This window comes from Mytilus californianus, unplaced genomic scaffold (assembly GCF_021869535.1).
Source record: "Mytilus californianus isolate M0D057914Y unplaced genomic scaffold, xbMytCali1.0.p SCAF_2, whole genome shotgun sequence".
NCBI lineage: Eukaryota > Metazoa > Mollusca > Bivalvia > Mytilida > Mytilidae > Mytilus > Mytilus californianus.
In genome coordinates, this window is record NW_026262668.1 from 93,906,584 (window position 1) to 93,921,916 (window position 15,333).

Here is a 15,333-nt window from a genome sequence, read left to right on the forward strand (position 1 = left end):
TTTTGTATACGTTTGTATATCTGTCATTTTTTTAAGAAGAGTCAGGTGTTGGTGGTTGGTGTGGTCTGAAATGCTGCCTAGTATTTTTGTGATTCCTGTTTACCTTTTTGTGCATTATCAAATAAGGGTGGTTTCCCAAGAGTCTTCCAATTGTCAATACACAAAGTTTCAAAACATTTCATTGTTAAGTTTTTGTTAATTGACCAATCAGAATCAGAAGATGTTGTGAAAGACTTGTCATACATAATTCTTAGCATGTTTGGTTGAAATTGGCGACAAGATTTCAGACAAAAAAGATGAAAATGTGAAAAGTGAAGAAATGACAGATTGCAGAGAACAACAATGGACACCAAGTGATGTTGAAAGCTCCCATTTTATGTCAGGTGAGGTAAAAAAAGGGTATTCTACACCCAGTAGAATGTTATTCATAAAGAAAGCAAGATTAGGAAATGTCCCTCAAATATTTCTTCAGGCTTGATATACTTATACATAAATGTTATAATTATCTTTCATTGTATTATCATTGTAACTTGTACTTTTTTACTTGTTATTAATTCTTAATTCTTAGTTAAAAACAAATCTCAAATTTCTTTTTTTAATGGATTTGAAATTTTATACAAATTTACTCAAGACATTGTACAATATTGTGTCCTGCTGCACTGATTACCACACTGCTGTATAGTATTTTACTACATTTTGTATGAAGTGAAATCACAAATATAAGAGAGAAGGACAGTTTGATTTCCTGTCAGTACTAGGTTGAGTACTTTGAGCTTGCTTTGAGTAACTGCCAGCAATATACTTCAAATATAGTATTGTTTACCGAAGTAAGGCTTGTATAGTCCGCGGTTTTATTCTCCAAAATTGAACATGCCAGACAGGGGTGTGGATTATAGAGTATGATAAGCAAGAAATAAGATAATATTGTTATTGAAATTGTAGAGGGTGCTCTTATCATTTTTAAAACTTATAATTTACCAAATCCATATTAATTCAATTTTTATTCAATATCAAACATGTCAAATATAAACTGATAAATTTCAAAATTTAATGCTTCATTACAAATTTCTTGTTTCTTTTCACTGCATTGCATAAAATAAACTGGAATCCATTTGAATTTAATGGAACGAAAAAAGTGTATAAGTCAGCCGGAACCAGCTTATGCATAACAATGTATAAACTACAAAACTTAATCGGTTATTTGTTCTGTTTTGGTGTTTCATACTGACGCATGTGCTTTGTTTTACCTTCAGATCTTTCATTCATTAATGTGATAAATATGTTCGACATTATTTTACTTAAGGATGGAACTGTTTTACTTTCAAAGTCGTATTCTAGTGATATCTATTAAGTACGGATTTTCAGTACACTCTCACCGTATTTATTTTCATTTACGTGTGATATTCAAACTTCCGGTTTAAATAAACACAAGTTTCTCAATTGTTTTTTTTGTGATTTTGACTTATTTTAACACTTGTGATGTGTTCTAGAATCATTTATAAGCATTTTCAACTTCTATTTGATGATGGAAAACGGATTTCTCCATGAAAATAGCGCAAACGATCACACAGGATTTGAAATTAACGGAGTTTCATTAGACGTTTACAAAAACAGTTACAAAATGTTTTTTTACCTGAATTCTCATGGCGAGAAGGGGGGTGCAAACAATGTACCAGTGCAAACTATACAAGGCCAATTACGGTACATTTGTTTGGCCTGTATTTGTGTTTTGTTGTCTATTATACTGGTTTTAGTGCTTTTGGTATTATCCCACCATATATTCATAAATCTATCCTACATAAGAAATCTAGTTAGATGTCTTCATATATATATTAAGGTTTTGCTACAAAATAGCTGGCTTTTATGAACAAGTATTTTGTAAGGTATTCAAGATTCTCTAATGATTGATTGATTGGTCTTTAAAGCCACTTTCAGCACTATTGTGCTATTTTGTGGCAGTCAGTTTTTATTGGCGGAGGAAGCCTGAGTGCCTGGAGAGAACCACTACCTTTGGTAGGATAACTGACAATCCTGGGTAGTCATTATTATAAGATTGGAGTCACTTTGGGGATTCGAACTCACCTCAGTGGTGACAGGCTAGTGTTACAGTAGTTTGACTACTTACACCACTCAGAGCACCTAGGCCCCAGATTCTCTAATGTGATAGCCCAATGAAATGTATATAGCTTTCAATCCAGGCAATTAAATGTTCTTTGTCTGTGCAGAATCTTTCATTAAAAGTTCTGAATATATATATATTTGTCCAGAGGATTGAAATGGTACCATGGTGTTTAACACAAGCCTATCATAGCAATTATAAAAAAGTCTAAATTGAAAACAACGTTCAAACCTATGATTGCATTGGATAAAAACCGCAATTATAAATACATACATGTGGTCGGATGGGGTATCCATCTTCACTTGAAGTCCCACTAATTTTTTCAGCATACTTTGGATATCTTTTAGCCAACATGTCCATAAATGCTTCTCTCTTTCTAGAGTCATCCTAAAAAATTCCACAATTTGTCAAAGTTAAGCCTAATTTGTCAGTACTTTTTGAAAAAAGTTATTATCAAGGGGACAACAATATTGATCTTATAAGTCAAATTTCTAATAGGTACAAATTAGGTAATGCATACATATGAATGACTGTGCAGATAAACCAGTTTTTACAGCAGAAATAGACAAAATAGGGATGGTGGTGCTTTTTGAAGATAAATGTAAAAATAATGACCCGTTTTTTTCATCATGAAAATCAACCATTAAATCTCGAATTGCATTGTAGTATATTTGCTGCTTTATCTCTTTTTTCTTCTTCAATCCATTTATATTTACAATACTTTAGTTAACAGTATCAGTAAAATGAAAGCAACAGAGAGTTAAAAATACAATATTCAAATACCCATGTTGAATGAGTTACTAACATGCAAACATTACAACATAATTTTACATACCATTAGTATCAAATAATCCTAATGATTGTTATAAAAGAAATTTGCTAAAACCTCTACCAGATTTTTCAAAGGCAACTGTATTGATGTTTTTTTCTCAAGAAAAACCAACACTATTATGTGAAACACAGTGGAGTGTCAAGAACTGGAAGGAATAGGATATTTTGTCATCCATCATCTGTATCTATATATCACAGGATTGTAACACAGTAAGTGGCAAACAGAATATGATGGAATTTGTTCTGATTGTAAAATTCACCTTAAATGCTCAACTGGGTGAGTTGGTTTTTTTTTTTTATGAAGCAAAGCAAATTCAAACTAAATTAATACTTCATACTAAAAAGATTTTTTTTTGCAATATTCAATATCTTTTAATCATGACAGAAGTCTATATTTCAATGAAACCACCTACAAGTATTTTCATATTGTTTTACAGAAAATGGGGTATTATTAAGACAATCCTCAAAGTTAAGATTTTCCTCTGAAAATTGATTCTCTGAAACTCCTGAAGATTGTTTATTGTGTTTTGAATCTTTTATCAATAATGAATTGACTCTCCTGGGTTTTACAATGTAAAATGGAATGGTAAAGTTCATGTTGAAATGGTTTATGTGTAATTACATTAAATAATGAATTTCTGAACAATTACAGCTTGATTTAGGAACTTCCTATACACAGAATTGATAAGATATTCTTGGACACTTTTTCAATGTTTTCCTTTTCACATATATTAAATAATTCATTCTATACAAGGACTTGAATACAATAATTCATATACCACTTTGAAACTTCAGTGCATAAGTTCTTCTCTGGTTTTTTTGGGATTCTTTTGAGTTCAATCTGAGTACTCTTCTGTGTTTTGTTTTGAGTATTATTGTCTTTTACTCATTTTTCTTTTGGTCAGGGTGTTTTTTATCTTTAATAATCAAACATAATTTTTATGGCTTCATTAGCTTTTTTTCCTTTAAATCTTTTATCCAGAAATCATTAAAATTAGTTGTAGAATATTTATATGATGAAGACATAATCTTTCAATCAGTTTAATTGAGGTCTGGAGCTGGCATGTCAGTAACTGCTAGTAGTCCTTTGTTAATTTATGTATCATTGTCATTTTGCTTAGTTTCTTCTGTTACCTATTCTGACATCGGACTTGGACTTCTTTTAAACTGAGTTTTACTATGAGTATTGCTGTTTATTCTACATTGGCTAGAGGTATAGGGGGAGGGTTTATATCTCACAAAACATGTTTAACCCCGCCGCATTTTTGCGCCTGTCCCAAGTCAGGAGCCTCTGGCCTTTGATAGTCCTGTATGTTTTTCATTTATATGTTTCAGAGTTTATTGTGACGTCCATTTTCACTGAACTAGTACACATTTTTGTTTAGGGCCAGCTGAAGCCCGCCTCCAGGTGCAGGATTTTCTCAATGTGTTGAAGCCCCATTGGAGGCATTGGGCTGTTTTTTGCTCTTTGGTCGGGTTGTTGTCTCTTTGACACATTCCGTATTTCCATACTCAATTTTATTAGTACCGATTTACTAAACTTCTATAGTTTTAATGTTGTTACTGACATGAAAAAAATCACATAACAGACTATAATAAGCCAAATAAGATATGAACAGCATTTTACATTGCTAATGTTTTTACACTTTATAGTATTAATAGGAGTTAAAGACTGCAATAAAAAAGTCAAAGGAGGTCAAGGGCTGTCTTAAACTTGCAGTGAGGTGAGAGTTTGTTAAATGCTCCATGTTGAAGGCCTCACTCAGTGACTTTGAGATGAAGAACAACAATAAAAGCACTGTTCCTTTGCTTTTTGTGTGTTTTTTGCTGTGCATGTACTGATTTTGTGTCATGGATGGATACCCATATCCTTTGTTTTTCTGTCAAGAAATATTCGCACAAAAAAAAACACTAGTCCATTAAACAGTTAATCATAACCTGAAATTGTTCACATTCTTGTCCTCGGGTCTTTGATGGATAGTTGTCTCATTTTGCTATCATACCAATCTCCTTATACTTATACAGAAAACTATAAACAAGATAAAAAAATCTAAAAAGGTATAAACTGGAGCCTTCATAAAGAAACATTACTTATAGAGAAACAATTAAAATTTAAAGATGGTGACTTGAGTGGTAGTGTGTAACAGCAATGCAACTAGGCAACAAAATATTATTCAGCAATGTGTTTTTTCACTTTATTGACCAAGGATGGTTGAACTTAAAGACAATAATTTCTGAAGGGGATTAAAAAGGAAGAGTCATATTGACAGTCTGTCCATTACTGTCCAACAACTTAATGGTAAAATCACTAATGACAAAACAATGAAGTCTTATTATACAAAGGCAAAATATAAAGAAGTATCCTATAAAACAAAATTTCAGACATACAATACAGTAGCAAAATATAAAACATACAAGTTGTTAATATGATAAAAGCAAAATATGGAGACATACAATAGACAAAAAATTAAAAAAATACTCTGATATCAAAATACAAACGCATACAATAGCAAAAAAAACAGTCTACTAAACAACATTAGTAAATATAAAGAATTATTAAATGATATGAGCAAATCAGCCCTAACATGGATAAATCAGCATGTTCAATACTGATGATGTTGCCCTGTCGATATAAATCAAGAGGAAATATTGCTTTTCGGACAGGGCCAATACAGAAAAAAAAGCCGTATTGGCCCATGGGCTAATACAGGATGGGACGTTCACTTCCGGTTTCAATTTTTTTATGCCTTACTTAACTTTGGACATATTGTTATGCATAAAAAACATTTGTATTATATTTCTTTTTAACTTAAAATCATAAAATGAAAAGTTTAAATGATGTTCAGTGTTTTTTGTGACCTCTTGAAGTCTTGAAACGGAAATATTTCACTGCCTTTTCGAGTACGACTTTCGATTATTGACACTGTTTCATTTCCTTTGATCAATCATCAGAACGCAGATGATCCAAGAGTAAGAATAGTTAAACTGTCTGATTTATTCTTCCCAGCTACTTTATATTTGCTAGATAAAATGAATTGTAATAGCATAATATCAAGTACTTGGACGAGAAATCAGAAATTACATCTGGCAATGTTGACAAAATATCCATGGATGTGAATGCGAAAAGACAAGTTCAGATATGAAATTATGTATCTTCTTCACGGTAAGTTTCTTAGTTTATTCTAATTAAAAGAATTAAAATCATTTAATAAAAGTTTTATGAACTGGCTGTTTCTATATTGGCCCTCTTATAGATTCTTGATCAGCTGTATTAAATGGCCCTCGACTCTGCGAGTCTCGGGTCCAATACACCTAACCTTGAATCTATAACAGGGCCAATACAAAAACAGCCAGTTAATAACACTATATTACTTCACAATCACAATGTCAAAATGTAAAGAAATACCCAAGCAAAATATAAAGTATTAACTCAATACATGGTTAACATCCTTACTCATACAACTCTTAATAATATTTTAGAAATATACAAATTAGTTGCAATTTATTACCATCTGGGTTTTAATAATGTCCCTTTATTTAAAAAACATTTGAGATCATTAAAAAAATACATCTGTGCAGGCAACAGATTGTCTTCTCTATTGTAATTTCATTCTGCTCTCCTTGGATATCTCTTACAGGCATGACAGGACAGGGATCTTATTAACAGAGAAGGCAAAATGAAAATGAAGGAAATGTTTGATTACTACAGATACTAGTGCTGTTGTAAAACCTGAGTACCATTCTATGAGGTGTTTGTATTTTAGGTCAAGACAAACCTGAGCATTGTTCAATTAAGTGCTTGTATTTTAAGTCATTAGACATACTGACAAAACAACTTAAGTTATCCTCAGAAAACTCTAATTTTTGACATATACTCACATATCAAAGATATCCCTATAGCCAAAACAGTTTGGTAGCTCTTATCCTTATTTTAATTCTAATGCTGCTATAATGCAGCACAGTATCAAACAGTTAACTAAGGAAATATAGCAAAGGTATAAGGTTTAAAGTATATTAAAAAGTTTTTTATGTGCCCTGAATTAAGTCTTCAGGAAAAAAATTTATTTGGCCATGTTTCTAACATGTCTAAGGTTTTTTTTTTTTAACAAACTAAATTATATGGAGATGTACTTGTTTGATTTTTCACTAACACTCCCTAAATCTTACGTTGGAAGTTGAAAAAATCAAAAAATAATTAATAAAATTCACTTCAAAGATTTTATTCCAACGTCATAAGCTTAAAGTGAAACCTCAAATAAATCATTTTTCATTAGATCGCAGTAAATTACTTTGACTTGATATGTACAAGTCTAACAGGTTTTTTGAAGAAAATATCCTTCTCCCAGTCTATCAAACATTCTAAAAATATCTTTCAAAGGTGACTTCAAAGATTGATACCTCCCTTTGTATGACTCTTAAAGTTCATTAAAATTGATGTATGATTTTGAACATTTCACCTATCAATGTATTTAAGCCTTTATTAACACAAACAAGCCAATCCATTATGTTTATTTGGTAATTACTATAATGAACACCAACCTTACAAGACATCTGGGTCTAACAATCATGCAACAAGACAATAAACACTTATTTGCTTCATACTCTAGGAAGTTACTTCACATAGAATTTATATAAAATATTGAATAAAACCCAGTAAAACCCAGTGCTTTTCATGCATGTTTAATGGAAATACTTCTTGGCAACTATACTGACCACACACAGACACATCTTTTTGTTTTTTTTTGATTGATTGTTTCTATTTATAAATCCAATATTCAAGTATTAAAAGAAAATAAAAATTTTATTTCTCTATCAACTAATTTCAGAAATCTAAATGAAAACATTGTGTATTTCATTAAAGTTAATATACATTTGTACTACGTAATAAGCAAGGAAAGATAGAAAATGTTCTGTCAAACAGGCCAAGGAAACAAGCTATACTTAAACTGACTGCTCCCAATAGCTATTTTCCAGTAAAACTTCTGCTGCAATGTGGTTGCTGTATCATTTACATATAACCCTACATCTACATTTTTCATTATTACTTCCTGTAGTATCAATTAACAAAATAAAATGGAAAGGCGAGTTACTAGTTGAGGTTCAGCTAGCACTACCTTCCATGCTTAAAATCTTCTGCACGTAGTGATTCTTTTTAGCTCTGAATGAATTACAACTGAAGTCCTAAACAAGCTAGTCATAAATCAAAGCCCTTTGTAATATTAAGTCTCCTAGGATTTTTACTCTGAGTCAAAATCGTGAATGAGTCCTCAGGGTTACATTTACATGATTTAGCAGTATGCTACATCATACATGTGGTTATCTTATATCTTAACAAAAAATGCTTGCAAACTTTAGAAAATGAACAGATATCTGTAGTAGAGGCTTGTTCAAGAATTCAAGGGGATCCTACGAAATGTGAAAGCCATAGTCACAGATGGCATATTCTAGTTTCTTTCTTCATGGGTACAATTTTTATATGTATATGGAACTTTGTTCTTGTATTAATAATCAGTGTCTGGAGTCCTTCAATATTGATTCAAATACTACAATCCTTAGACTAAAATACTTTCGAAAACATCCTGGCACTTTAAATTTCTAGGAGGTGAGATTCTCAGGGTTTAACCTCAAACTCAATGGGAATTCACAATTTTTAACTCCAATTTAAAACAATTTGGTAAGATATCACAAAGATATTTTATTATCTTACCTCCTATACATTTCTAGGAATATGATTGGTTAAAAGCAACCGTGTGGAGACCGTGTATATTCCATATTAGGTTAGTAGGCTGGGCTTATTTCAATACACGGTTAGTAGTGGTGTTACGTCCCTTTATTAAAACAACACGGTGTTGAGGGAAAATTTTAAAGGTTTCAACAGACGAAGAAATTGATGAATGATTGAAATAAATTCTTAAAACACATTTAAAGCTAACAAGTTGTTATTGTTGGCATTTTTTTTTGTATAGACCAATGGAAGTAGGTTCTTAATACTAACGGTATTGAAGACTTGATCACTTTGATTAGGCCACTAGTCTAAACAACACATGTTAAGATAGTCGGCAAGATAAATTCGTTACATAGTGTGCTAGTAATCTAATAAGATATATATGGGGTCAGTAAATTCCATGTGGGGATTCGAGCTTCGCTCTCACCCCATATGGAATTTACTGACCCCATATATATCCTATTAGGTCACTAGCACACTATGTAACTAATAAACCCATGTCTAATATGATCAAGAGATTTGCAAAATCGATCTCAAATTAAATTTTAGTGATTCAACAAAAAATAAATTGATTTTTAAATACAATGGTAAAACAACAAGATTTGTCCCCCCTTAACTCCAATATCTATATAGATAAATACAATCTAATTATCTGATTGGTCAATCTTCAGCTGTGATGCAAGCATGAAATTATGTATTAGAGATAAATTAAAGAACCTTTGTGAGCACGCTCACATACCCCACAACCCCACATTGTCATAAACTAGACCTAATCACAAACTAATACATGGTTGACGCCGCCGATACCACCGCCGGAAACAGCATACCTATAGTCTCGCTTTTTGACTCCGTCAAGGTGAGACAAAAATTGAATCATAATTTCCTGCTGGTATGCACATCTACATTGTATGTCCTTATTATCTACAAAGCTTCCTGAAATTCTGTTGTGTGGTTTCAGAAGAGCTGTGATGACAAGAGCAGGACTGACGGACAGACAGACGGTCAAAAACATTATACCCTACGGAACCGTTCGGTATAATAACATATTTTTAAATTATCATAACTGTTAACTGCTTTAGATAGATTTCTAAGATAATCTTTCCAAGTTGTTGATCATTATTTGAAATTAATAACTTAAAATACAAACATAGATTAGATGATAGATTAAAGGGCTTCAAAGGAAAAGCATTGTATACTTATATAATTGCTTTCAAAAACTTTGCTTTAGCTCATTATCTAAACCTTAAATTTTAATGAATGGAAAATTGTCCACATTTAACTGGAACAAATTTACTTTTGCAGTGAACTAATTATCTTTTAATTCCAAGGCAATTTTCTCAGAAATTTACAGAATATTTGATTGACAGTCTGACACTATTATTGTTATAGCAATGAAAGATGAGTGGTCAATTATCATTACTAAGGAAAACAAATACTGCAATGCTGTACCTTGGGGGATGTATCAGATATAAATAAACAATGCAGTAACAGTTCACCTGTGTAGGGTACAGAATAGTTTGATACCAATTCCTAAAACATCACTGCTATCCAAACCTGGAATTTACAGTCAAATTATCTTATATAAAAATATTAAATCCTTATAATAACCTTAGAAATGCCCAATCTGAAACACAGCTTAAGTTACTTTAAGCTTAATCATTGACTTCACCCTTACCATAGAGTACTTAAACTTCAGAAGTAATTAAAATACAAAATGCACTGTCTAAAAATATTATCAAATGACTTAGGGATCATGAAGTAGTTCCTCAATTCTTTATCTCTTATAAACTGCACAATGAACTAACAACATAAACACAACAACAAACAAAGGTACAAAATTTACCTCAAAATAATCCTCTTCAGTCAAATAATGTCCTCGTTGAGGTTTTTTCAATATACTCCTTACTGGTCTAGGTAAAGCATATTGGCAGGGGAATGTACATAGTGTAGTGGGTCTATGTGGTGACCTTTCACGGTCATAGGGTGATAATCCTCTTGGTGTCCTCCTCTGTCCAGGTGATCTTTGCCTGGACCCCTTTTTTGGTGGTGATGTATGAGGTACATAATGTGTTGATACAGTGTTATTCCCTCGATTATATTGGGCTCGCATGTAGCCTACAGATTGTTTTTGACTTTGAACATGTTGTGCAAAGGGCTTTTTCTCAAGCGTATCTTGATTTGAGTCTGGTGTGCCGTTTGGATTAGGTCGACCCCACATACAACCGAAAATTGCATCTTTCATAGTACAAAACATGAGTCATTAAGACATAATGTCACAATATATCAAATCTGTCTTATGTAACTTGTCATTACAACATTTTTTACATAATTTAATTATCTATCTTTCCTAAAGGTACAACTATGCTTCAAAAATTAGTACTCCAAAAAACTTCAAACATGAACACTTTGAATCTGTTAAAATCCAATTTTACAGGTGACTTCAACTAAAGTTTCAAATGAGGTAAATATATTCCACATCAAATAAAATTCAAACTAGTTCTTACTGATTGAATGAAACATTGAGCTATGTATAGAAGATAATGTGTTAATTTTGTGTTGATCTTGCCTCATTACAACACAACAACAATACAGATTGTCTCCTCCTAAATGATCAATCTCACATTAAGCAGATGTGAAGAGACATAAATTAACTGATAAAGTTAATGTCCACCAGTTGGTCAATCATGGACCACTCAAATTAGAACCTATGTTAATTACATTTTGATTGTTGCATTGGATACATCTCTAAACAACCCCATAGTACAATATAATAGATATCTGTAGAATTGCAAATTTTCTTGCATTTTTCCCTTTAGCTGCAGCAGATAATACATTGATTGTCATAATTTTTCAAAGCTTTGAGAATATCCAAATGCTTTAATGTCTTTTCACAGTGGGTGTAGTAATTAAGTCACAGTCACTATTAATTAAATTTCCAGTTGTGAAAAGACAGTGAAAATGTCAAATGCTTGAAAATAACATCATCCAAAAATGTCACACTAGTATAACACAAAAATCACTAAAATTCCATCACTGTATTCTTCATAACAAAACCCATGTCTATGCCAATTAAAAAATCTACAATTTGTAGCACATAGATTTTACCGTAGGTGGTCGTCATTATTCCAAAGCTTTATTTCCAGCTAAGTCAGCAAATTCTTTATTAAGACATACGATCAATACTAAATGTTATGTCCAGCGCTACTAACATCAGAATAATTATCAGCTTTGAGACAAATCTTCCGATGCTTCGTAGTCTTTAATGTATATCTTTCCTCCTTTTCAATTGTCTCATAGAAAACTTCTCAATCACACACAATTACGAGGTGAAATTTCTATGATAAAATGGTTTACAAAAAATTATTTGTATCAGCATATAGATGAATGTTTTCATCAAAACAATTTTCTCTAAACAGAATAATGTCATTGCTGGCAAATGTTTGTTCCCAAATAAAATATCTTATTTTCTTTAATCTTAATTCTTTTTCTCAAACTAAACATCACATTCCTTGGAAATAATTGAGTACAAAATCCTACTAAACTGTCAATACAAGATGGAATTAGATTTCAAGAGATTGTCATCCACAGTTTTCCATGAATCTTCTCAAAAACTTAAGTTGTCCAAACAATATCCAATCACCAGACAAAATGAAATCTCTCAAACTGTCACCACGGTAGTAAAATTCCTATAATTCAATACAGATCAAAATGTTCATTTACAACAATATCAGAAAACCTTTTGATCAGTATGATAATGATTTCTAAATTAAGTCAGAAACTGACTGTCCACTTTAAGTTCAGAGGTTTCAATCATACACCTCTATTGTTAATGCACACAAATAATGTTAATGCTAAAAAGAGGCCAACATTATCTTAAAAAATAAAAACCAAGACTAATTTAATCTGATTCACCTGATTATTTTCCAAGTACTGAAATTCCAGTAAAAGTCGGACAAAAACAACATTTTTTGTCTAATAAAGAACTATAATTTGACATGGTTAATCTTTCAAATGACCATTATGATTATATATGAATCAATATTTACATTCTTTAATCCCTATAATGGATCAATAGATATGTCCATTCATTGGTCAGTATTGACCTAGCCAGCTGTACCATTTATTGCCTACAGTGTAAATAAACAATTAAAAGATGTACATTACATCTGTGTATACACTGTTCAGTCCATAGGCTTTAAATATGCACCTGAATTTCTATAAGAAGGGTAAAGAGAGAGAGAGAGAGTATTCAAAACAAGTTATTCAGCAACCAAGAGACCAGTACTTCTACTATGAGTCTTCTTTGGAAGGTGTTAGGTTATATAATACAGGTAGTCAGTGAAAACACAATGGCATTTGACTTGCAGAGTGCCAAGGTCCCAATATGTATATTTCCTACTTTTTATTGAGTTGCATAAAAAGTCAACTATAAAAATTCCCAATATAAGTATTTGAAAATAACAAAAAAATCTATAATCAAAATTATCAATAATTATCTACCCTAAAAGTAATTCAAGTGTATTGTAAAAAAAAGTCTTCTTTTAAATCTCTTAACAAAAAATCAAATCAGTTAGATTTATTAAATTTTGAAAATCAATGAATTATTTCTTGCTTCACATGGCATCCATTTGTTGCAAACTGATGTCAGTGTTAAGGTTGGAAAATGAATGGCTCATTTAATTATTCTTTATAATGCTGACTTGTTATGTAACATAGTTTTTAAAAGTGTTCTACTTTAAAGAAAACTGTCATCTGAATTAAGTATCACCTTTTAAATGAAAAACTGATGTAAAAAAACACAAAAAAACAAGAATGAAAATGCTATTAGACAGTAATTTCACCAGGTATGCTCTCTGAAAAGCAGTTTTTAATTGCTGACCTGATTAACTTTTTAATTTTAGTTCTAATTATAATCATGTAAAGATTCTCAACATTATTAGCATTTATAACCAATTACTATGTTTAACTTGGAACCAAATTTTCATGTTGAACAATTCATTCTAAATGGCATGTGTGACCTGCACTTTTGGTTAAATAAATGTACTTTTAAACAAAAAAGCTAGTTATGTTGATATTCAGACCATTTACAAATGAGATATAAAATGATAATTTACCTTACTAATCATACATCTTTGGTGTGTTGACAATAAAAAAAGGTTTGGTACCTAATTCCCAGTAAAATAGCTATATTTAGCAGCAGATATTGATTTTCTTCATTGGGATCCATCAAACAAGATCAATGTTTTTTGTAATGTGGAGGAATTTCATTAAGGATACTGATCAAGTTTCTTTTCAAATTCAGTTAATGTCTTCTTGATGCCTGGGGACAAATATGTGATTTAAGCAAATATCATTATCTAAAATGTTTATCCCATGGAGTATTTTTTAACTCCAAATAAATCTAGAAACCTAGTCAGCATTTCCTTAAAAACAAATAGCTAAGAGAAAAAGACTTTTATAGACTGGATATTTTTTTTCATCAAAGGTCCCTTTTTTGAGCCTCATATTCATGCAAGAATAAATGAAAACTGTGTCATAATAATGGGATTTGTTTAACTCAGAATGACTCAGCAACAAATGCGTTTCCTCTATTATTTTTTTGTGGACAAATTCAGATGGAATTGATACTGGAAAATGAATTTGAAGGACAATCTTAAATGTCCTTATTCCAAGTATATTACCCTATGGCAAACTAAAACTACGTATGCATAGTTATACAACTGTTAAATTAAATACTCTTTTAATTGCATGTTTTGTGAATATTTCATTGATTTAAGTCTCACATCTGTAATCTTTGCTGCCAAATAAACAATTGAAAATCACTGTAATTTTGCAGTGATCATGGCTTTGGATTTTCATAACAGAGTTCTATATACTGTTTGCACATCACTCAACTGTTCCTGGTCTCTGGGTAACACTGAAACATGTTTTAAACAAACAGGGAAAAAACTTTGGAATTTGTGTGTAAAAAAGACATACAGTAAAACTTACATAGATGAAGCAGCAAGTACCAAGAATATTTGCTGTTACAGGGAATTAAAGTGATAAAAAATGTGCATTGTACTACAGGACATCACTTTTCAGCAAACATGAATTGGACAGGTGAAGACATAAAATTACATTCAAAGGTATGGCTAACCTCTATGACATGCTTATTTACTTGTGTGAAGCTGACCAAGTATCAAGAAGTTAGAATGCATCCAGGAAGTCAAAAGAGAACACAAACATCCTGATTCATACTAAAACAATTAACAAAGCCTTTACAGTATCAAGTAACAAGTCCTGAAATTAGTCTGAAAATGCACGAAAATTGACACCCCAAATGTCTAGCTTTTATTAGTTGTCTGCTGCAATATATGAACTATGAACTCTAAAGTTGAGATCACTGTCAACTGATACCTGAGAACTTAATCTGAAACCAGATCAACTGAAACAGGAGAACGATTCTTACCAAGATGGTGAAATTCATGTCAAGGTGCAAACAAGTCATATGTCTGGCAGACTAATTCTTATTAAAACAAATCGACAACGAAAAAATAGCTGTACTGTCAAGTTTTAAGTTCCTGATATACAGACTTTATAAACCTGACCACTGAAACCTGAAAATTAGGTCAAGACCATATGACACAGGTCAGTCAAAACATAGATGTATATATAT

General features: G+C 31.5%; 1 protein-coding gene and 1 long non-coding RNA gene across 4 annotated transcripts in view; one reads left to right on the top strand and one right to left on the bottom strand.

Moving 5' to 3' along the window:
- LOC127730430 (uncharacterized) overlaps nt 1-15,333 on the top strand; it is a 157,980-nt gene that overhangs the window by 91,676 nt on the left and 50,971 nt on the right. The window lies entirely within an intron of this gene.
- Nucleotides 1-15,333, bottom strand: part of LOC127730413 (coiled-coil domain-containing protein CG32809-like) — a 90,243-nt gene that overhangs the window by 36,370 nt on the left and 38,540 nt on the right. For all 3 annotated transcript variants that reach the window (XM_052238816.1, XM_052238815.1, XM_052238817.1), the window contains exon 3: nt 2,393-2,506. In XM_052238816.1, the coding sequence (XP_052094776.1) occupies nt 2,393-2,506 (114 nt within the window). The remainder of the gene's footprint in view (nt 1-2,392; nt 2,507-15,333) is intronic.